General features: G+C 43.2%; 1 protein-coding gene across 2 annotated transcripts in view; it reads left to right on the top strand.

Moving 5' to 3' along the window:
• The window catches only part of LOC126202759 (NAD-dependent protein deacetylase sirtuin-1), a 63,869-nt gene that overhangs the window by 27,240 nt on the left and 13,537 nt on the right, over positions 1-23,092 (top strand). For both annotated transcript variants that reach the window (XM_049936892.1, XM_049936893.1), the window contains exons 6-10: positions 1,330-1,436; positions 1,537-1,695; positions 1,816-1,974; positions 12,789-12,906; positions 15,221-16,146. In XM_049936892.1, the coding sequence (XP_049792849.1) occupies positions 1,330-1,436; positions 1,537-1,695; positions 1,816-1,974; positions 12,789-12,906; positions 15,221-16,146 (1,469 nt within the window). The remainder of the gene's footprint in view (positions 1-1,329; positions 1,437-1,536; positions 1,696-1,815; positions 1,975-12,788; positions 12,907-15,220; positions 16,147-23,092) is intronic.

A 23,092-nucleotide genomic window follows, 5' to 3' on the forward strand; every position in this document is an offset into this window, starting at 1 on the left:
GTAAAGAGGTGGGAATGGTGGAAAGTCAGTGAAGGAAGTGGTTGGTATCTTTGATGCGAGAGGCTTGAGTACAGGCAATTGGTTGGAGATGTTGGTCCATGAGGGGTGAAATTCTTTCATTGAGGGCACAATCCAGCTACAGTGAGGGTGCAGGACTGTTAGGTTTGCAGATTTTGGGTAGCGTGTAGAAGGTGAGTGAAGCGGGTATCATAGGGTAGAGGGGGGAAATGGATTCAGGAGAGAGGTTCTGGGAAGGGCCTAAGGTCTTAAGCAGGGATTGGATGTTTAAGGTGGACTTCTGGGATGAGATCACTTTGGCAGAGTTTGTAGGCAGAGGAGTCAGATAACTGGCAGAGGCCCTCTGCCAGATAGTTGTTGTGATTCATTTGTATTGAGGTTATGTGTGGCTGTTCTTTCTTCTGCTGAAAGTTTGGTGTTCTTAGGAAGAGAGTTGGCAAGGATGATGTGGCCAAGTTAGAAATCAGTATTTCCTGGAAGGTAACCAGGGATGGATGGGTGGGTGGGTAGGTAGGTAGGTAGGTAATTGGTGGGAAAGGGGGGGGGGGGATCACGGTTGGATTGTGGTATGAACTGGAAGAGGCAGGTTCAGTGTTTCGGCACTGGATTTAATAGAGTGTTGGACAGATCAGCAAGGCAAGGTCTCAGTGCTACGAGGGGTTCACGAGGAGGAACACTGTGGGTAGGATAGGGGTTGGATAGTGGTGCCCTGAGTCAGCAATAGGACATCAGCAGGTTGGATAATGCATGGAGGTGGTGGCTGGAATGCTTCTCCAGGTGCTGGATAATCCCTGGCTCCTCCATGTGCTGAAGAATCCGTTGCGTTCTGGTCCAAGCTGCCGGAGATGGCAGCCATGTTTATGAGATGTGATTGCTCTGTGTGTGTGTGTGTGTGTGTGTGTGTGTGTGTGTGTGTGTTTCCTGAAAGGTAAATGTGTAACCTCTTATTATGCATGTCTACAACTCAATGTGTCATATTTATGGTTTGTAGCAATAAAGCATGTGTTATCTTTATGGTTTGTAGCAATCTATCTTTTTCCTCATATTGTTGGTACTCCAACCTGGAGTTTCCATTGTTTATAAGATTTCTGGGCTAAAAATACTATTACTACTGTTATATGGCCAGCATTTTCCATATAAATAAATAATTTTAAGAAGTATGTGAACTTTTGCCTAATTGAGACATTCCAAATAATTTTGCATGTGCACTGTGCACACATTTCAGAGTCCTGTAGTTCTAAATTATGTGTTAGCATCTTTTATCAATTTGTTTGCTTACATAATCAGAGTTAAAAATGATATTTTTTGCAGGTTCATTAAAATGCTAGAAAAACACAATAAACTGCTTCGAAATTATTCGCAGAACATAGATACTTTGGAGCAGGTAGCTGGTATTCATAATGTCATAGAATGTCATGGTGAGTATTAGTCAAGTAGTGCCTTTTCAGATGTATCTTACAGTATTATGTTATTTCAGTGCTATAATCTGTTTTTCTCTTTCTTTTGTTTTACATTTAGGATCCTTTGCCACAGCGTCTTGTACTCGCTGCAAATATAAAGTGACAGCTGACGCTATACGTGAAGATGTATTTGCTCAGAGAATACCACTGTGCCCAAAATGTTCGACTGACGCGTTGCCATCTTTGATCGATTCTGCTAATGGAGAACATTATAAAAGTGAGACATTTAATTATAAGACTCACTGCACAGAAACTTTTAATTGGAGAAGACCTGAAAACTTCATGAAATAAACATATATATTCAAGTATTGTACTTACAGGTAATTTTTATCCACAGGTTTGGTATCTCAGGGTATAATGAAACCAGATATTGTTTTCTTTGGAGAAGGTTTACCGGAGATATTCCATGAATCAATGGCTAAAGACAAAGACGAGTGTGACTTGCTAATTGTCATTGGATCATCCTTGAAAGTGCGGCCTGTAGCACTTATACCAAGTAAGTAATTTTCTGTTTCTGGTGGTAAGTTTATATGAACATATGATGATCCATGGTGAGATGTCCTGCCTGTATGTCAACTTTTGAGATCTTCTGTGGTACTGTTGTATTTGACTTAACCATGCGGAGTTTCCGTAGTACTGTTATCATAGAAGTAAATGTAGAAGCTAGATACAAAGTGGTTTTTTACTTCTGCTAACCATTCAAAAAGAAGGACTTCCTCTCATAAAAATATTGTTCTGAATACTAATTCTCTTTATTGTATACAAATGACATAGGCAACCTCGCTGCCGCCAGATGGACATTACTCGCCACACGTGCCCAAGAAAGGTGCTCAAAGACATGTAGGGCCTAAAGTGAGCAGTTGGGTGCAGGCAGTGTGTGACCAAAGTGTTCGGATACGACTGGTTTAGGACCAGTTGTGTCCCAGAGTTTGGCCTCCACAGTCACTCAGTTTGTGTGTGGGTTTTATGAAAAATTACATATTTGCCAAACACACGTTATCATCAGTAAACAAGTAAACAGCTGTAAAACCATGATTCCTGTAAATAATGATTGCTTTACTTTTTGTTTTGTTTTTAATCAATGTTTCAGTTTACATTAATAATCAATTTGTTAGACTGCAAGTTCAATCCTATCTTCTTCTAGTTGGTTTTCCACCTGCTCCTTTCCTTGTCAGTTCTGTGGAGAATCTCCTCATTTATCATATCAGTTCGCTGATTTTCAGCATCTATCTGTAACACCAGATCTGAGATTCTTTATTCTCTTCTTTTCTGGTTTCCTACACTGCATGCATAATTGACTTCCATGCAGTGCTGTGTTCCAGATGTATATTCTCAGAATTTCTTCCTAAAATTAAAACCCATATTTGATACTAGTAGGCTTGTAAAAATGCAAACTATCACAGCCAGACAGGTTAAAATTCTCTGTTATGGGCTGTTATTTCATGGTCTTCTGAGATTTGTTAGGTAACCCAGTGTTTCATGCCCATCTTTGGAGCTCATCTGCAGCCCCCCCCCCCCCCCCCCCTGGGGGCTCACACCTATTTTGTGAGCATGTGCTTGGATACCATGGGGCCTCAGCTTTTGCAGCATTACTTCCTTTTGTGCTGCATGCTTATACTTCCACTATCCCTTTCTCCCTCTGCCTCTCCATCAGATCGTTTTATTGGTGCTGACCCTGCTTGGGCCTGGTTTATGATTGGGCCTCAAGTTTCCCCACCGGCACATTCTACAACTTTTCGTTAAATAAACACATGGTTCCCATTGTTGTATTTGACCTTCCACCAATTTTCAAAATTCTCCAAAAATGCGGATCTCACGGGGATGGTCGCCCAATGAGGTGTGTGCTCCATCTTCGTGCCTTTCCATCTGTGCACACTTCCCTTTAATACAGTAATACACCCAAAACCAGCCCGGTAGCCATCCGATTGTGTGTGTGTGTGTGGGGGGGGGGGGGGGGTCATCAAGTACCTGAACGGTGGTAGCCTCCTGACACGACACAGGGTGCCTGAGTTGAAAACTTCCCATGAATGCCAAGGAGTATGTGCTCATCGTGACTGGGACACAGGGACTCCAAGTAGTGGATTACTGACCAAGTAGCCATTGCTTAGGCTGGGTGGCGCCCGCGGGGAGAGCCCCGGTTTGGAGTGGGTGGCACCACGGCGGATCAGCCGCAAATGAATTGGATGAAGTTATTTCCCGCTGGTGGCCATACAGCCCCAGCAGTCTGTATTATGAAAGGACAATCCTCTTTCATTGCAGAGAGAGATGCGGCTCTAAAATGTTCCCTTCCCAGGCTACGCCGTGGGAGGAACGTAGGGCTAAATGGCAAGCAGAGCAATGCTCCCCACAATACTTGGTTTGTACAAGGATTGATGATTATTCTTTCATGGCCCAAAGCCGTTGTTCTTTGTGGAGAACTCAGTAGACAAGTTTGGGGAAGTGGCGGACATCTCTAAAATGAAAAGTGGATCAGTTCTGATCAAAATGGCATCCCTTGCCTGCTCACGGGCACTGCTCGATTGTACCAAGTTGGAGTGACATACAGGTGACTTTCACTCCTCATTACAGTCTAAATTTAGTTCAGGGCATCATTTTCTACAAAAACCAGCTGTTACAATCTGACAATGAGCTATGGGCCAGCTTGGTGTGATGGGGTGTGCACTTTGTACATAGTGTACAAAGGGGGCCAAAAGACAATAGGACTGACCAGGTGCCTTCATCTTGGCCTTTGAGGGTGATTCATTGCCTGCCCCCTCCCTCCCCTCTTGCTGCTTCCCCCACACAAATTTTGGGATCAATGGTTTCCAGCCACAAGGGACATTGGTCCCCACCTCCCAGCCAGAGACAAATCAGCTTTCTTTCGCAAGCAAGGGCTAATGGAGCCGCAGGATGCTGGTCCCAGGGCTTCGCTATCCCCATTTTTACCTGAAACTGTTTCAGAGAAGCCCTCGCAATTATCAAAATCCTCCAAGAAGAAGGGCATTCTGGTGGCCACCCATGCCCACAGATCCTGCCCGTTCCACTCCTGTGGCTGAAGTGGAGATTCCGGCAGCCACTGAAGCCCTGATTTGCACCACCAGCAGATCCATAAACCTATGTATATTGATGCTGTAATCCTCAGCAAATGCCAGCAGGTGACCCTAAGGCATAACCTGCACTCCTTGTTACATCCTGGCCTCACTGTACATCAACAACATTATTCTCCAGTGGAATTATAGTGTTTTTTTTCCCACCACCTGGCTAAGCTGTGACATCTTTTAAGCACAGCACCTGTCTTCTGCATTGCACTTCAGGAAACCTGGTTTCCAGTAACACAGACCGCAGCCCTTACCGGGTGTGTTTTAAGAATCGTGCTATGACAGGGTGTCGGGCAGAGCTTGCACGTATGTTCAAGACACACTACACGTGTATAGCAAACTTGTCTCTCTTGATACCCCTTTAGAGGATATGGCTGTTCGGGTAAGGGCATTTCAGGATATTACCGTCCTCATGATGGTGAAGTGTCTCCGAACATACTTTTCATTGGTTTCCCAGTCCCCCCCCCCCCCTTTCCTAATCTTGGCTTGTGTGATTTCAGTGCCCATAACCCTTTTGTGGGGTGGAACTGTGGACACTGGCTGCGGTAAAGACGTCAAAAATTTACTGGTACAACTTGACCTTTGCCACTTGAATACTGGTACACCTACACACTTCAGTGTGGCACACGGAACTTTCTCTGCCATTTGCATCCCTTGTCTTCTCCCATCCAACCACTGGAGGATCCACAATGACCTATGTGGCATTGTGACCACTTCCCGTTCTTCCTGTCCCTCCCTGTGTCACTCCCCTGGATGCCTGTTCAGATGGGCTGGGATGCTTTCACCTCTGCTGGTGACCTTGACACTCTGCCACGTGGAAATATTGATGAGGAGGTGATGCAGAATACAACTACAGCCATTTTTCCGGCAGCTGATTTTGTGAACTACTGCTCCTCAGGCCCGCCCTGACGGAAGACAGCACCTTGTTGGTCCTCAGAAATTGTAGAGGCCATTCGAGATCATAGGCGGACTCTCAAACATCACAAGCGGCACCCATTGATCGAGCATTCCATTGCCTTAAAGAGGCTCCGTGCACGGGTGAGCCACGTAGTAGAAAGACGGAAGCGAGAATGCTGCGAACAGTATGTTTCAACCATTGGACCGTGTGCCTATCCTTTCTAGGTTTGACCCCAGATCAGACATCTCTATAGATACCAGACACCTGTAGGTGCACCTGATATTATCTTGAATGAGACTGTCGTCGAACGTTTTGTCTGCGCTATGCGCAAGCTTTAGCATCTGAGAATTATAAACCTGCCTTTTGTGTTCTTAACAGCAGTTGGAGTGAAAGCAGTTTTGTTTTACTGCATGCCACCTGGAGCTGTATAGTGCTTTATTCAGTGAATGGGAATTTGTCAATGTCCTTACCCACTACCCTGATACAGCTCCAGGGCCAGACCGCATCTGCAATCAAATGATCAAACACCTACCAGTGGACTGTCAGCATCATATACTTGCAATCTTTAACCACATCTGGAACGAGAGCGAGTTCCCATCGCAATGGCGAAAAAGTATCATTGTCCCAATACTGAAATTGGGTAAGCACCCTCGAGAGATGGACAGTTATCGCCCAATGAGTCTCACCAATGTTCTCTTTAAGTTGCTTGAATGCATGATGAGCCGGCAGCTGTGTTGGCCCCGTGAGTCTTAGTCTTCTGGCTCCGTCCCAGGGTGATTCTTGCATGGCCATTCCACTACTGATAATCCGGTTTACCTGGAGTCTGCCATCCATACAACTTTTGCACAGTCTCAGCATCTTATAGTCATCTTCTTCGACCTGTGAAAGATTACACCACCACTCGATGGCACCACACCCTCGCTACCTTACTGAATGGGGTCCCCAGGGTGTGTTCCCAGTTTTTATCCAGAACTTTTTGTCTCGTTGTATTGTCCGGATTCAAATTGGTGTCTCACACAGTTCTCCCCGTATATAAGGGAGTGGGTTCCTGCAAGGCTTTGTACTATGTGTCTAGTAGCCATCAATAGTCTAGCAGTGTCTGTGGGGTCCTCAGTATCACACTCACTGTGTGCTGACAACTTTTGCCTCTACTGTTGCTGCTCTAGTGTGAGCATTTGCTAAACGTTGACTGCCAAGGTGCCATACCGAAGGAACAGGCATGGGCCCTAACCCGTGGCTTTCAGTTATCAGCTGCCGAGACTCGTGTCGTGCGTTTTCATCAATGTTGTGCTGTTCACCCACAGCCAGAACTTTACCTGAATGACCAATTACTCGTTGTGGTGGAGACTTCACATTTTAGGACTGGTCTTCACTGCTCGGTTGACATGGATTCCCAATCTTCGCCAGCTTAAGTGTAAGTGCTGGCTGCACCTTAATACACTTCGCTGCCTGTGTAACACCAGCTTGGGTGCAGGTCGCAGTGCCTTTCTGCAGCCTTACAAACCCCTGATACAATCCCATGTTCATTTTGGGGGCCTGGCATATGGTTCGGCATCACCCTCAGCATTGTGGATACTGGATCCGGAGGTTTGACTTGTGACAGGAGGCTATCAAACTAGCCCTGTGAACAGCTTACTCATGGAAGTTGAGGTTCCTCCACCAACAGCTATCATTTCCTGTTTCCAAACATGGTGATTCATCTCCTGCAATGGCAGCCCCATTCAGGGATTACAATCACAGTCCGCATCCAGTCTATCCCCTCTGAACTTAAGTTGTTTCCTCTTCCACCTGTCCTCTGTACCCATCACCATACACCTCCATGGTGGATCCCTTGTTTCATCCTGAGGCCCCCACCACCAATTCTTCTCCATCTTTGGTGCATTCCAGGGTTTACAAGTCGTCGACACGCGTGACAAGTCATCTATACTGATGGCTTGATGGTTGTTGGTCGTGTAGGCTTTGCTTATACTCATTTGGGACATACTGAACTGCTCTTCTTGCTGGACAGCTGTAGTGTTTTCACTGCAAAGTCTGTAGCTGTCTCTCGTGCTGTTGAGCATATGCATTCCTGCAGTGGTGGGTCCTTTCTCTTCTGCAGTGACTCCTTGAGCATTTTCACGCTCTCAACCAGCGCTAGCCTCACCACCCCTTGGTCATCGCCAACCAGGATTACCTGTATGCTGTTGACTTGTGTGAACCTTCAGTGACCTTGGGCCATGTCAGGATCCCAGTGAGTGAACTCGGTGATAGCCTGGTCAAACAGGCTACCAATAAACCGACTCTTGCAATCAGTTTTCTGGAAACAGACCACCTATTTGTATTACACCTACAAGTTTTAGTACCCTGGAATACCGAATGGCTCACTCTGACTTCACCCAAACAGTGGGTTATAAAGGAGACTACAAATCTATGAAGGCCCTCCACGCAGGCATCTCACAAGGACTTTACCGTCGTTTGCTGTCTCCGCATCGGCGAAACTTGGCTGACTTGTGGTCATCTTCTCCATAGGCTCGATGACCCACCCCACTGTCATTGTGGTGCCCATTTGATGGTGGCCCCACATTTTGGTCAACTGTCCCAACCCAGCCACCCTATAATGGACTCACCCACTACCCCCGGTGTTAGGAGACGATGCCCCAGTGGTTGACTTAGTTTTTCATTTTACTCACGAAGCGAACTTTTACCACACTCTTTAAGGGAGGGCCGCTTAACCTTATTGGCTTTTATTATGTTAGTTACACTTAGGGTTTCCAGGATTTGCTTTTCGCCTCTGTCCTTTGATGACTACTCCTGGTTTTCCACGTAATGGGTGAAGGAACTGATGACTTTGCAGTTTATTCCCTTTCACTCAAAACCAGACAACCATATGCAGGGGAGAGAATCAGCTTTGACCTCTCTTTGGAGCACACAGAGGTTCGCCACAGTGTACCATGCACTCCAGGCCAACATCGAAGTTGCTGTGACCCCTGCAGATCCCTGTAGCAGATGAGAACAAAATTTTGGGGCTTGTATAGATCCTAGAAGCTCCCGGCAGAATAACCTGGAGAATTTTGGTATTTTTAAATAGTATAGCCTTCTTTTGCTGAGGAGTACAATCTTTGCTTGTGTTAGGCTGTTCCCAATGTCTTCCACGCTTTTTGTGTCATTGTTAGTTTGCTTCTGAGGTAACAGAATTGCCTTTGCTGTGTGTACTATGTGGCCTGCAGTTTTGACATTAAGTTTGTCACTAATCTGCTGCATTTCGCAGTACTTTCATCTTCTTTTGTATTGATCTTGATCTATGTTCTGTACTCAGTAGACTGTTTATCTGTGCAATCCTGTAATTATTTTTCACTGTAAGGAATGATGATAATGTCATCGGTGAATCTTATCAGTGAAATCCTTTCACCCAGAATATAATATGTGATTACATTTCTGAAGCTGTCTCTTATTTCCTTCATTGCTTCTTGGATAATAGTGGAGAAACACCTAGTCCCTGCCTTGTGCACTCCTCTCTTCCGTCTTTCACCCTTATTGTTCTTCCTTGATTCGTACACATGTTGTATATTACCTTTTTCTGTAGTGTTTATCTGTTTTTCTGAGTATTTCAAACCTCTTGTACTGCTTTATATTGTCAGTTGCTTTTCCTTTATCAACAAGACCTGTGGAGGTTTCTCGATTTGTTTTAAGCCTTGCTTCCAGTATCAGTTGTAACATTAGAACTCCCTCTCAAAAGCTATTACGATTCAAGTCAAACAGATCATACTATAATATATTCTGAATTTTGTTCATTATTCATTTGGCCAGCAACTCAGGCACTTGAGCTGTCAAGCTGATAGCACAATATTTCTTGTGTTTATCTGCCCCTGATGCCATTGGCACTATGTGTGTATTCTTGTGAAAGCTTAATGAAATGTCTCCAACCTTGTAATTTTACACTAATTTGAAGAACCTTTGATTGCTACCCAGTGGCACTAGAAATTCTAAGGAAATGTTGTCTATTCCTTCTGCTTTGTCTTCTGAAGATCTGTCAAACTCATACTCTTAATACTGGATTCCCTATGTCCCTCATATTGACACACATTTCTTCTACCAAATTGGCAGACAGTCCCTTGCCCTTGTAGAAACTATAATGTACTTGTTCCACTTGTCCACTCACTCCTTTGAGTTTAACGGTGGAATTGTGTGTCCACTCTTAGTCCTGGTTTTTGCTTTTAAATTCTCCTTAAATTATTTTTCACTTTTCAGTATTCTTTAGTTTTCTTACACTACCTAATGATTTCATTTCTAACCAATGTACATTTCTTTGCCCCTGCCTTTTCCTGCACTTTTTCATATTTACCATTTTTGTTGGATCAGTTGAAATGTTTCACAGGTTACCCACAATTTCTTCAGATTTACATTTCTTATGCTTACATGTGTCTGTCCAACTTCTGTGCCTACTCTTTTTAGAGATGTCTTTCCTACTATTCTGAACTACAAACTTCCAATATGTGCTGCCTTGGATAAGTTCAAATGCACGTCATCATTCCTCAGTAGTTCAGTACCACACTTCCTTGTACGTTATAGTATTATGAAACGGATAGATTGCTACTCACCACGTAGTGGAGAAGTTGAATCACAGAAAGGCACAACAAAAAGACTCCCATCTTGTAACCCAGTGGTGTTTTCCTTTGTTACTACAGTATTTGCTAACACATTACTCTGCTGTCCTTTTCTTTCTCTTTTGTGTTTTACATGTCGTCTTCCAAACCACCCCACACATACTGGCTTATGAGCCACACATGTGTCTGTCCAACATCTGTCTGGCTTGTGTGTGTGTGTGTGTGTGTGTGTGTGTGTGTGTGTGTGTGTGTGTGTGTGTGTGTGTGTGTGCGTGCGCGCCCACATGCATGCGCGCATGAGAGAGAGAGAGAGTTGTCTAATTGAAAAGAAGTCCTTAGTGCTGATAGCTTATTTTTTCAGCAATCTTTTTGTTGCACCTTTCTGCGACTCAACGTCTCCACTGTATGGTGAGAAGCAATCTATCCTTTGTAATATTGTCATTATTTCATCCTGCATTTTCCTTGTATGTTAATTCTTGCTGATGGCTCTCTTGAATTTCAGCCTATTCAGTTTTATGCCACTCTATCTGGATGCTTGGTTTATATATTCTGTGCCTGGATGTCATTGGTAGATGAACATTTTTTGTGTGTAATACAGGAGAACACATAAAGGCCACAGTTTGACTGCTATGCTATTACATTTCCTCTAAAATCATATAACATTGACTATTTTTGTATCATAAATACAGATACAAGGGCGATGTACTTGAGGGCAGTGTTATGTAAATGGAAGAGGGCGTAGATGAAGATGAAATTGGAGATATTATATTGCGTGAAGAGTTTGACAGAGCACTGAAAGACCTAAGTCGAAACAAGGTCCTGGGAGTAGACAACATTCCATTAGAGCTACTGATAGCATTGGGAGAGCTAGCCATGACAAAACTCTTCCATCTGGTGATCGAGATGTATGAGACAGGCGAAATACCTTCAGGCTTCAAAAAGTATATAATAATTCCAATCCCAAAGCAAGAGGAGTTGACAAGTGTGAAAATTACCAAACTATCAGTTTAGTAAGTCACGGCTGCAAAATACAAACACAAATTCTTTACGGATGAATGGAAAAATTGGTAGAAGCCAACTCTGGGGAAGATCAGTGTAGATTTCGTAGAAATGTTGGAACACGTGATGCAATACTGACCCTACGACTTATCTTGGAAGATAGATTAAGGAAAGGCAAACCTATGTTTGTAGCGTTTGTAGGCTTAGAGAAAGCTTTTGGCAATGTTGACTGAAATACTCTCTCTCAAATTCTGAAGGTGGCAGGGGTGAAATACAGGGAGCAAAAGGCTATTTACAATTTCTACAAACAGTGTTTGTACGTAGGAGTCCCTGTGTTTGATACAGTTGGTTACCTGCACCATGGCTTTGCCAGTTACTCTTTGCTTTGGATTTGTATTGTAGAATAACTGAGCCCAAAAGAATATTTCTCCACCCCCCCCCCCCCCACCCACCCCCCCGCCAATACCCTTTAGGAAGCTACAAAATGCACTGTGTTGCGGGTTGACGTTGAACTGTTTTCCTGTTCTATTTTTGGGCTGGAGATAGGCAACTAGCTGAATGTCTGGCTAGACAGGTATAAGACGACTGTCCGAAACCTGCACTCAAGCGAAACCTCATCAGTCTATCGTATAAATTTGATTTATATCCAGAAAGAAGGGATATTAAAATTTAATACAAATTTGATTTGGATAGTGAAAGAAGGAATATTAAGGTACAATATCTCATCACTGGTGAGACACTTGGATACCGGAGACTGCGTGCAAGATGGGTCCCAAAACAATGGACGGAGCAGCACAAGAAAATTTAAGTCAGTAGTGCCCACGAGTTTCTTGAGCAGCTCTAATTAGAAGGTGGGGATTTTCAGAATTCTATTGTTACTGAAGATGAAACATAGGTGGCTTATTACACACCTGAGACAAAAAGACGTTCATCACGGTGACATCACACCAATTCCCCATCAGCCAAAAAGTTCAGAACCACTATTTCGGGCAAAAAAAATCATGGCCTCAGTGTTTTTGGCTCGAAAAGACATCATTTGAGTTAAATTTCTGCCTCATGGGAAGATCACCAGTGCACAACAATATTGTGAGATCTTAAAAAAATCAAAATGACCATTCAGTACAAAAGGAGGGGAATGCTGACAAGAGGAGTGTGCTTGTTGCACGACAACACACTGAGACACTCTCGGTCTCATAAGTAGGGATGTGTTGAACTGCCCCCATATTCCCCTGACTTGGTGCCTTAAATTTTCACCTCATTGAAGGCACACACGTGTGGAGTTAAATTTTCAAACATTGGTGCAGATGCACAAAAAGGTTCTGAAGTGTGAGGGAAGGAACTGGAGGGAGAGTTCTTTGAGGAGGGCTTAAAGAAGCTTGTGCCACAGTTCAGCACATGCACTGAACGTTATGGCAATTATGTTGAAAAATACTCTACAGGTTAATCAACAGTATCCTGTATTGCTTCTCTTCTGTTTGTTTCTTTCTTTCTTTCTTTTTTTTCCCAATTACACTTTTTGTAAAGAAAAATCTAAATGTATAGTATACTTAACTTTCTTAATATACCTCATACGTTTGTGAGACCAAAGCAGTTGTAAGTGGGAACGTGTGTAGCTTTGGAATCTTGCGTACCAAGATTATTTTCTAGCAAGAGTTGTTGTTGCTCTGTAGTGAAATGTTATTTAATTTAATTGGCATATATAGCATTTTATACACAATATCATTACAATTAAAAACTTCCGTATTTTTTCCAGGTTCTATTCCACCACATGTTCCCCAGATTCTGATTAATCGAGAACCACTACCGAACTTCAACTTCGATGTTCAGCTGCTAGGTGACAGTGATGTGATTATCAGTCAGATATGTTATATGTAAGTCTATAAATGCTTCTTGTACATTTTCCGTATGTCTCTAAAGAGAAAAGGAATCAAACGTGAATTTGTGTGTTGTATGGGTTTCTTTTTCTCTTTCTAGAAGCCTACTTTCATAGAACCTCCAAAAGAATTATTGTTAAAATTTTTAATAGATTGGAGGCTGAAAGATGTTCTACGTATTTCCAGTGTGATTCAACCTTGAATCCTAAGGATATATACCAAATATTCTTCACTTTTGCCTTTTATAACCCACATTTAAACACATGTTGTAGTTTATGTTGTGAGAGTAGTTCTCTCTGCTTGTCACATTTGTGCTAGTTGTGCCAAGGGGGAGAGAAGATCTTTATTCAGTACCTTGTTCGTCACACATCCCAGTATCACTTGAAGTGTACCATTGTTAACATAGATCGAGCAGATGGTCCTATTGACTAAACAAAAAATGTATTACAATATTATCCTTAGTATTGGATGCTCAATTCCTGTGTAATTGATTTGTGCTATGTGAATACATATTCTTAGATAAGAGAGACAGAAGTACAAGTCACTACAATTAATGACCTCTGCTGTGCATAGGGATCTGTCATCCGAGCTCAGTTCGACTCTGTACCCAGTAGGGTTAGAGTCACTGCCGCTGCAAAAGATGGCGGCTCTGTGTACTCAATTTTGCAATTTGCAGACTCTTGAATCTCCTATTAATTTTATTGCGGTATTCTTCCTATTGTACTGTTTTACATACAGTAAGTAAAATTTTGTTATTTGCCATCGTTTGCGGTGTTTGAATTTTAATGGCATGCATGTCGCACCTCCTCAAGTTTCAAGAGCTGAGTCACGTCAGAAATGTGTGATACACAATAGGAAATGTTGTAGACATACCAGTAGCTAGCACACGCAAAGCCTCACCGAGTACAGGTGGCTGTATTCCAGCGACACTTGTGTACCTAAGTTGGATTACTTTTTACATTTTTTTTAATGCTGCACAATGAACAAAACAATTAGAAGTTTAAAAAGAGAGAACATCAAGTGCATGTTGGTACAGTAAGAGATAACATTCTGTATTGAATAATATGATGGAAACACAGCACAATTTATAAAGATTTATCAGTGCAATATATTGCACTATCAGTAAGAAGTAGTTGGTGGTTTGAAAGAGAATGAGGCTAAACTGGGAGTGTCAAACCCTGAAAAATTACAATAGTAGTTCCCTGAAGTAGGCAATGTTAAAGTATTCTTCATAACTTAAGAATGATATTTTGGTTTGGTGTTTATTTTTCCGTCTAATATAACAAAAAATTGTTTCAGTGTGAAGTATCTGAATTTTGATGTGGAACTGCTGTGTACCATCAGTCCACTGTTTTCATGCTTTGTAAGTCGTGCTCTCAGTGTACTGGGTAGATTCAAAGAACTGCACTGTTCCCACCAGGCTGTGACTGCTTTGTGATGTGCCTGTGACCAGTTTTGAGACCACACTTATTTTTGAGTGCATCTGTGGCTGGCGACTGAACTGCCAGCAGATGTGTTTGCACAGTTTATTCCAAGATTACGTCCATTGACGACACTGTCGTGTACATTTGTGCATGGCACATGTTTCGGTGGGTGCTGTATTCCTGTCCACTTGCACACCTCAAAACTAGCACATGCTCACAAACAGCCTGTAGCACTTAATAGACTACTGGCAACCTTGTGCCATCTTTGAATTTATTGAGGCCGCAGTGCCGACACAGTAAAAGTCAATGGTGGGAGAGAGTAGTAAAATTTTGTACAATAAAAGCTTCCATATTATTACAACTTTGTTGTTGCATAATATTTTTATTTTAAAATTTTAATTTTATATTTGTACATGAAATAAAGGAGAGGTATACGTAGGTATCTAAAGAGGACTGCTGCATGGAGCACAGAAACACATAATAGGAAACATTTGTGTAGCTTTTGAGCTCTTGCTCTTGTTGTAGTAAAAGTGCACACATTCATACACACAACCACCCAGGCACGGAAATGTACATAAGTTTGGCTGTCAGTGTAGTTGTGTGCGTTCTTACTGCAAAAAGAGCAAGAGCTCAAAAGCTAGTATTAACTCTATTCTATTATATTTTCCTGTGCACCATTTACCCATCCTCTACAGGAAAGTGGTTACCTTTTCCTTATTTTATATATCTTTTCATCCGGAATTTCCATTATTGTCATAATTTTGTATTCATTTTTATAGTTCTTCATTAGGTCATATATGTTTAGTAATAACAACTGCTTCACGTTATATCAGTGGTTTAGCTATTCTTTACCATAATACAATTTTTTTTCCAAATTTTCTTTTCAGGCTCGGCGGAGATTGGCTCGAAGTGTGTAGTACCCCTAAACCTCTTACAGAAGCGAAGCATCTTCTGACACGTGAGAAGTCTTGGAGGACAAATTTTGACGACACGTGGGAAGAGAGGAGCAGTGACCAGTGTCCTACAGATTACAGGCTCGACAGTGCCAAAGTTCATCTTTCTGGTCACAGCAGCCGAGACAGACTAAACTCAAAAACTGTCACTCGGGCCATGTCTTCAGTAAGCAGTCTCGCTGTCAATCCAGCATCGAGCAGTGACGGTGGCCAGTATGCGGAAACATCTGTAATTGATTCTTTGCATATGGTTGTAGACAGCAGTTTAGCAGTGACAGCTGATAGCACAAAATGTGTGGTCCATAAGGAACGACATATGTCTATTGACTCTTCGACAAGGGACAGTGGAGTGTGCTTATCTGTGGACAGTCCTGTAGATAACCTGGTAGCAGATTCGTCCAGAGATGTCAATGCCCAGGTTCTTGTAACAGACAGTCGTGAGAGAGCTGCTGAAAATATAGGCATTAATAATAGTTACGGGCGTAGTTTACATGCTCCGAGAATGTGTAACGAGCCTTCACTGTCACCCGGCAGCACATCACTGAGCAGTAGCCAGAACACAATTCTTGTCGATCCTTCAAGATTCTGTACTGAAGCTGCCGATTCTTCCTGTGCACAGGTGGAGTGTAGCAGTGGCGGAAGGAGCAGTAGCATTAGTTGTCGTCACATGTCAGTCGACTCGACCAGGGACAGTGGCATAGGGGACGGTTGCAGCAGCATCGCAAGTGGTGTTATGAATAAGGAAAGACATATGTCTTTAGACTCTTGTGATGAACATCAGAAATCGGAAGACAATTTAGACATGCTGCGATCGTGCTGGGAGCCGAAGATCAGAGAGAGCTTGGCTACGAGGTTACCAGGTTAGTCTGTTTGATAAATATGGAACAGTTAAATGTTCATAGATTAATATAAAGGTTAGACTGAATTACACCAATGAATAAACACATTTTGTTGTTGTGCAGCCTACAGAGAAGTCTTTGTTTTTCACACAGTGTAAAAATAACGAGTTTCATAAAAGTTTAATTCCATGTATGCTCTGCATGATTAACACATACATCAAAAAAAGTTTTGCATCACCTTGGTTCCAAGAGTTCTGGAACCTGTACAGAAAATTGGAATAGAGATCAATATAAACATAATTTCCACCCTTTTTATTAGTCACGAAAACCACACGTTGCATTTCGTACCACCATACAGCGAGCCATTCAGAGATGGTGGTCCAGATTGCTGTACACACCGGTACCTCCAGTACCGAGTAGCACATACTCTTGCATTGGTACATGCCTGTATTCCTTGTGGCATACTATCCACAGGTTCATCAATGTACTGATGGTCCAGACTGTCCCACACCTCAACAGCGATTCAGCGTAGATCCCTCAGAGTGGTGGGTGGGTCACTTCGTCCATAAACAGCCCTTTTCAGTGTATACCAGGCATGTTCGATTGAGTTCATGTCTGGAGAACATGCTGGCCACTCTAGTTGAGAGATGTCATTATCCTGGAGGAAGTCATTCACAAGATGTGCACAATGGGACCACTAAATGTCGTCCATGAAGACGAATGCCTCACCAATATGCTGCCGATGTGGTTGCTCGTCGGTCAGAGGACAGCATTCACATATCGTACAGCCGTTATGACGCCTTCTGCAACCTCCAGCAGCATACACATAATGCCACCCCAAATCAGCAGGGAACCTCCACCTTGCTGCACTCACTGAACAGTGTCTCTAAGGCATTCAGCCTGACCGGGTTGCCTCCAAACACGACTCCAACGATTGTCTGGTTGAGGGAATATGTGACACTCATCGGTGAAGAGAACGTGATGCCAAACCTGAGTGGTCCATAGAACTTACAAGTTTGCTGCCGAGTGACGTCGTCGAACACCGCCGATATTTCGACAGGAGCACACCCTGTCATTCTCAAGGCACAAATGCAAGGAAGAAGAAATGTGCAACGAAATTTAATACCTCGGTTCACAGAGGAGAAACAAGGAAGACAACACACACAGAACAAGTGTCAATACAAACAAAGATAACCAACATCAGAAATATCGATAGTTACTATTAATCAACAGGTTAGGTAGCACTAATTCTGTCCCTCTGTTTTTTGATGAGAGACAGAGCTGGATTCCAAGCAGCATTTAAACAAAATCCACTATCTCTGTTAATAAGGTTGCTTGATAGTTGGATTTAAACAGCTTCCTTAATAACACTATCCCAATAGCTGGATGTGCAAACCAGAATCTCCGTGTTGTTGTATTCCATAGGATGACCGGTGTCAAGGCAATGTTCTGCAATAGCGGATTTGCTCGGCTGTTGTAAGCGTGTGTGACACTTATGTTCAATACACCGGTCTTCCACAGTCCTGATTGTCTGACCAATATATGACATGCCACAACTGCAAGGAATACGATAGACCCCAGCCTTATGCAAACCAAGATCATCTTTTACAGATGCCAACAGGACCTTAATCTTAGAACGTGGTCGAAAAACACATTTCACATGCTATCTTGTAGCTAAACATCTTGCTAGTTTGTTGAGCCAACTAGTAGGTAGGTGTGAACACCACATTAAGAACTCTGCAGCTTTTTTACGTCGATTGCAGGGATTGCGTTTGAATGACTCTGATATTTTAGTCAGTTTTGTTGTGGTTTCTATTTTCACTCGTGTTCCTCTCTCTGATTCGTTGCAGCTAATTGAGGTTAAGTTTGGTGTCGAGTTAACAAATTTGTTTCAATATGTGCTGACTTCCACTTACTTTTTATTCAATGGTCAGTACGATGAACAGACTGATGGAGTTGCAATGGGAAGCCCGTTGTCACCTATTGTGGCCAATTTGTTTATGGAGGAGTTTGAGGAACGTTCATTGGAGTCGGCGGCCTTAAAACCTGCGTGTTTTTTCAGATATGTATGCCATATTTTTGTTGTTTGGCCTCATGGTAGTGAGATTTTTACCGGTTTTTGGAACATCTGAATTCAATCCACCTGAATATTCAGTTCACTATGGAGGTGGAAATGAATGGATGCCTTCCCTTCCTTGATGTGTTGGTCAAAAGGAAGACTGATGGTACGTTGGGACATTCTGTTTATAGGAAGCCTACCCACACTGACTTGTATCTGCAAGCTGATAGTTATCACCATCCAGCTGAGCGTGAAGGAGTACTTCGCACCTTGGTTCGCAGGGCCCATGTTATCTCAGACCCTGAAAGTTTGGCAGCTGAGCTATCACATCTCGAAGTCACCTTTCGTCAGAATGGCTATAGTGAGATGCAGATCAAACGTGCGTTGTGCTATCAGCCTTCTGTGCAACGGGTGAGTGATGATAGCAACGAAGTGGCATCTAAGTCTACGGCCTTTTTGCCTTACGCAGGAAGCATTTCCAACAGGATTGGCCGTATTTTGCGGAAATATGATGTGAAATGTGTTTTTCGACCACATTCTAAGATTAAGGACCTGTTGGTGTCCGTAAAAGATGATCTTGGTTTGCGTAAGGCTGGGGTCTATCGTATTCCTTGCAGTTGTGGCATGTCATATATTGGTCACACAAGCAGGACTGTGGAAGACTGGTGTATTGAACATAAGCGTCACACACACTTACAACAGCCGAGCAAATCCGCTATTGCAGAACATTGCCTTGACACCGGTCATCCTATGGAATACAACAACACGGAGATTCTGGTTTGCACATCCAGCTATTTGGATAGTGTTATTAAGGAAGCTGTTGAAATCAAACTATCAAGCAACCTTATTAACAGAGATGGTGGATTTTGTTTAAATGCTGCTTGGAATCCGGCTCTGACTCTCATCAAAAAACAGAGGGACAGAATTAGTGCTACCTAACCTGTTGATTAATAGTAACTATTCTGTGTGTGTTGTCTTCCATGTTTCTCCTCTGTGAACCGAGGTATTAAATTTCCTTGCACATTTCTTCTTCTTTGCATTTGTGCCTTGAGAATGGCAGGGTGTGCTCCTGTCGAAATATCGGCAGTGTTAGACGATGTCACCCGGCAGCAAACCCGTAAGTTATTTGAACATTCAATTCGCCGGGAAAAGTTAAGGTCTGAGTGGTCCGTTTGGCATTATTGTTCAGCCCGTCTGTACTGCACTGCATTGTGTCGTGGTTGCAAAAATGGACCCCGCCGTGGATGTCGGGAGTGAAGTTGCGCATCATGCAGCCTGTTGCACACATTTTGAGTCATAACACAACATCCTGTGGCTGCATGAAAAGCATTATTCAACATGCTGTCAGGGTTCCTCTGAGCCATAATCCGTAGGTAGCGGTCATCTACTGCAGTAGCGACCCTTGGGCAGCCTGAGCGAGGCATATCATAGACAGTTCCTGTCTCTCTGTATCTCCTCCATGTCGGAACAACATTGCTTTGGTTCACTCAGAGACGCCTGGACACTTCGCTTGTTGAGAGCCCTTCCTGGCACAAAGTAACAATGCGGACGCGATTGAACCGTGGTATTGACCGTCTAGGCATGGTTGAACTACAGGAAAAACAAGCCGTGTACCTCCTTCCTGGTGGAATGACTGGAACTGATCGGCTGTCGGACACCCACACCCCCCCCCCCCTCCCCTCTGTCTAATAGGCTCTGCTCATGGTTGGTTGTTTACATGTTTGGGCAGGTTTAGTGACATCTCTGAACAGTCAAAGGAACTGTGTCTGTGATGCAATATCCACAGTCAACGTCTATCTTCAGGAGTTCTGGGAATCGGGGTGATGCAAAATTTTTTTTTGATTTGTGTAATATAAGTACATTTGCTGAAGTTGAATATGTATATTTTTTGTTTTTCAAGAATATTTTAAGCTTTAATGGAAATAAAGGCTGACCAGATTAACAAAAGTAGTTCGAATTTTGAGACTTTTTCTGTGAAAGTTTATTAGGTTGGTTAGTCTACTTGGCTACAGTGTCCTAGCAATTAACTGATAGCAGTGATGTAATCTTTCAGACTTTCTCAGCAAAATTAATATTTCCCATCATTTTAAGTTTACCACCTAGATGATGATACCATTTTTCCCACGATTGTCACAGAAGGAGCTGAGTAGCAGTCACCGTGGTGTAGTGGTTATGATACTAGTCTTTTGCATGGAGGGTCGTAAGTTCAAAACTCATTTGAACTGTAACGTTTTAATTTCTGTATTCAGTTCGAGTACATTCTAGAAGTATCCACAAATGTCAAGAATCATTGTACTGAAATGTTCTGTAGCTGTATATATACCGTATGTGTTCTGGCCAGAGGCAGTTCGCTCCACACTCTTGTATGTGCAAGTGCTGAATAAACCTTCGATAAGTGAAGTTAGTGTTCGTCATTCATATTATCGACGATACAGTAGCTCCCATCAGGCCACGACAGAACCGCTGTTTACGTGGTGAGAAACCAGAGTTCGAGCCATATTCAACAGATCGCAGTCTATCGGAGACAGAAGAAGGAAGAGAGTGTTAATGATGACAGCAACTGTGTGCCACCACATGAGACATCCTTCCGGGTTCTCTGGTGACGATAGCCAAGATCCAAACAAGTGACTGAAGGTATATGAATGTATAGCCAAATTTAACAAATGGGATGACACCGTGTGTTTGGCTAATGTATTTTTCTACTTGGAGGGCACTTCCAAGCAGTGGTATGAGAACAATGAGGGGAAGTTCACAAGCTGGGAAGTATTCCAGGCAGAACTGTGCAAGTATTTTTGCGACACACGACGACAGAAGTGCAAGGCTGAAGGTAAATTAAAGTGCAGGGCACAGCGTCCAGGAGAAATGACAGCATCTTACATTCAAGACACCTTGGATTCTGTGTAAAATAATGGTTCCTAGAATGGAGGAGGAAGATAAGGTTGCACATCACATGAAGGGTGTTGCTGAGGACATGTATCGAGCCCTACTCCTGAAGTAGGTTTCACAGCAGCCGACTTTATAAAATGGTGCCAGTATCGATGCATCGAAAAGGAATTACACACAAGAAGTTTGAACGGCTTCCAAACATCGTATCGATGTCTGTAATGGAGGAAGGAACTGATTTCACAAGTGTTCTTCTTCAGATAGTGAGAGAGGAAGTTCAGAAGGCACTTGGATTGCATGGCGAGCAAATAACCGAGACACTTCAAGAGGTCATAAGGGAGGAAGTGGAACAGATATTGAACCCAGTCTCTCGTCCTGCATTTCCCTTTAAAACAGTGAAATAGTCGAGACCCAGGCAAAGTTACGTTCCTACAATGTCGCATGAGAAACCTGTTTGGGCACCAAGGAAGAGTGACGTCTGGAGGACCCAGGATAACCAACCAATATGTTTCCACTGCGGACATCTGGTACATGTGGTGCTCTATTGTCGAGAAAGGCGGCGGATATTTGATGACGCCCACACCAGAAGACAGCACACCGGTCTTAGCCAGTGCCAACTCTGGGACGATGAAGGTGAACAAGAAGATGTGGGTGCAGGATGACGTAGGTCACCATCGCTGCAAGCTAGCTGCTGGAGAGGGTGCTCTCAACACGCCGGTCAAGGTCTCCATCGCCTTTTAGAAGCTCCAGCCAATCACCTAGCCGCCGCAAACCTGGAAAACTAAAGGGTGCGACCTACCTCGGCGGTGAGGCTGCCGAAGAGAAAAATCCTCCGCCGCCGATCACTACGAAAATGACAGGAAACTATGCGATACCCTCATGGACGGCCGGCAAGCCCAATCTCTTGTGGACTCTGGAGCATCATATTCAGTCATTTTGGAGAAGTACCGTCACCAGTTGCAGAAAACCGTATTCGTCGACAACAAAACAACGTCTCTGTTGAAGGTGGATAATGGGAAATAGAAAACTACAGGAAAATGTGTCATTCATTTGGGTATAAGTGGCCATACATAGCCCTTAGAATTCATCGTCTTACAAGAGTGTAGTCATGACGTCATTCTCGGATGGGACTTTTTGAAAGCTTCTCAGGCAATTATAGATTGTGGTCACTCAAAGATTATGCTAAACGAGATGAGATACTGTGGACAGGAAGATGTGCATCCAAGTGTGTGAAGACTATGTGTGCTGGATGAAGTAATCATTCTTGCAGTTAGCGCTACAAAGGTAACTGTCATGTGTCATGCCACGCATCAACCCATGGATCTTGTAGTGGAATGTAAGAGAAGCATACCACTGAAGAATAACTTGGTCATTCCAGCCTCTGTCATCTCATTTAAGAATGAATTCGGTGAATTGTGGATGGTTAACTGTCGCCGAGAACTGCAGATCCTACCAAGGCGCATGTGCGTAGCAAACGCTGAGCTGTTTATTGCTGAACAGCTGAGCGTCATGGAAGCCTCCCATGCCGAGTCTGTGGGCGTAATTGGTGCTACCACTACAAGACAAGATCTTCTAGATCGACTATCCCAGATCTCACTAAGTAACAACAGAAGAAGCTACTTGCCATTCTTCAAGAGTTCTCTGAATGCTTCAATCCACAGGTGAAGAGCAAATTAGACAAGTCAACAGTTAAGCATCAGACTAGCACCGGAGACCATCAACCAATAAGCGGGAGAGCATACCCTGTGTCAGCAACGGAACGTCAAGTAATTCGAGATGAGGTAAAGAAATGGATTAAAAATGACATCATTCAGCCCTCGCTGAGCCCATGGTCATCACCAGTGGTTCTCGTCAGGAAAAATGATTGCAGTTGGTGCTTTTGTGTTGATTACAGGAAGCTTAATAAAATAACTAAAAAGAACGTTTATCCCCTTCCACAAATTGACGATACACTAGATTGTCTGAAGGGGGCTAAGTTTTTCTCAACCATGGACATGTACTCGGGGTACTGGCAGATCGAAGTAG

Source organism: Schistocerca nitens, chromosome 1, assembly GCF_023898315.1.
Source record: "Schistocerca nitens isolate TAMUIC-IGC-003100 chromosome 1, iqSchNite1.1, whole genome shotgun sequence".
In the NCBI taxonomy this organism is placed as follows: Eukaryota; Metazoa; Arthropoda; class Insecta; order Orthoptera; family Acrididae; genus Schistocerca; species Schistocerca nitens.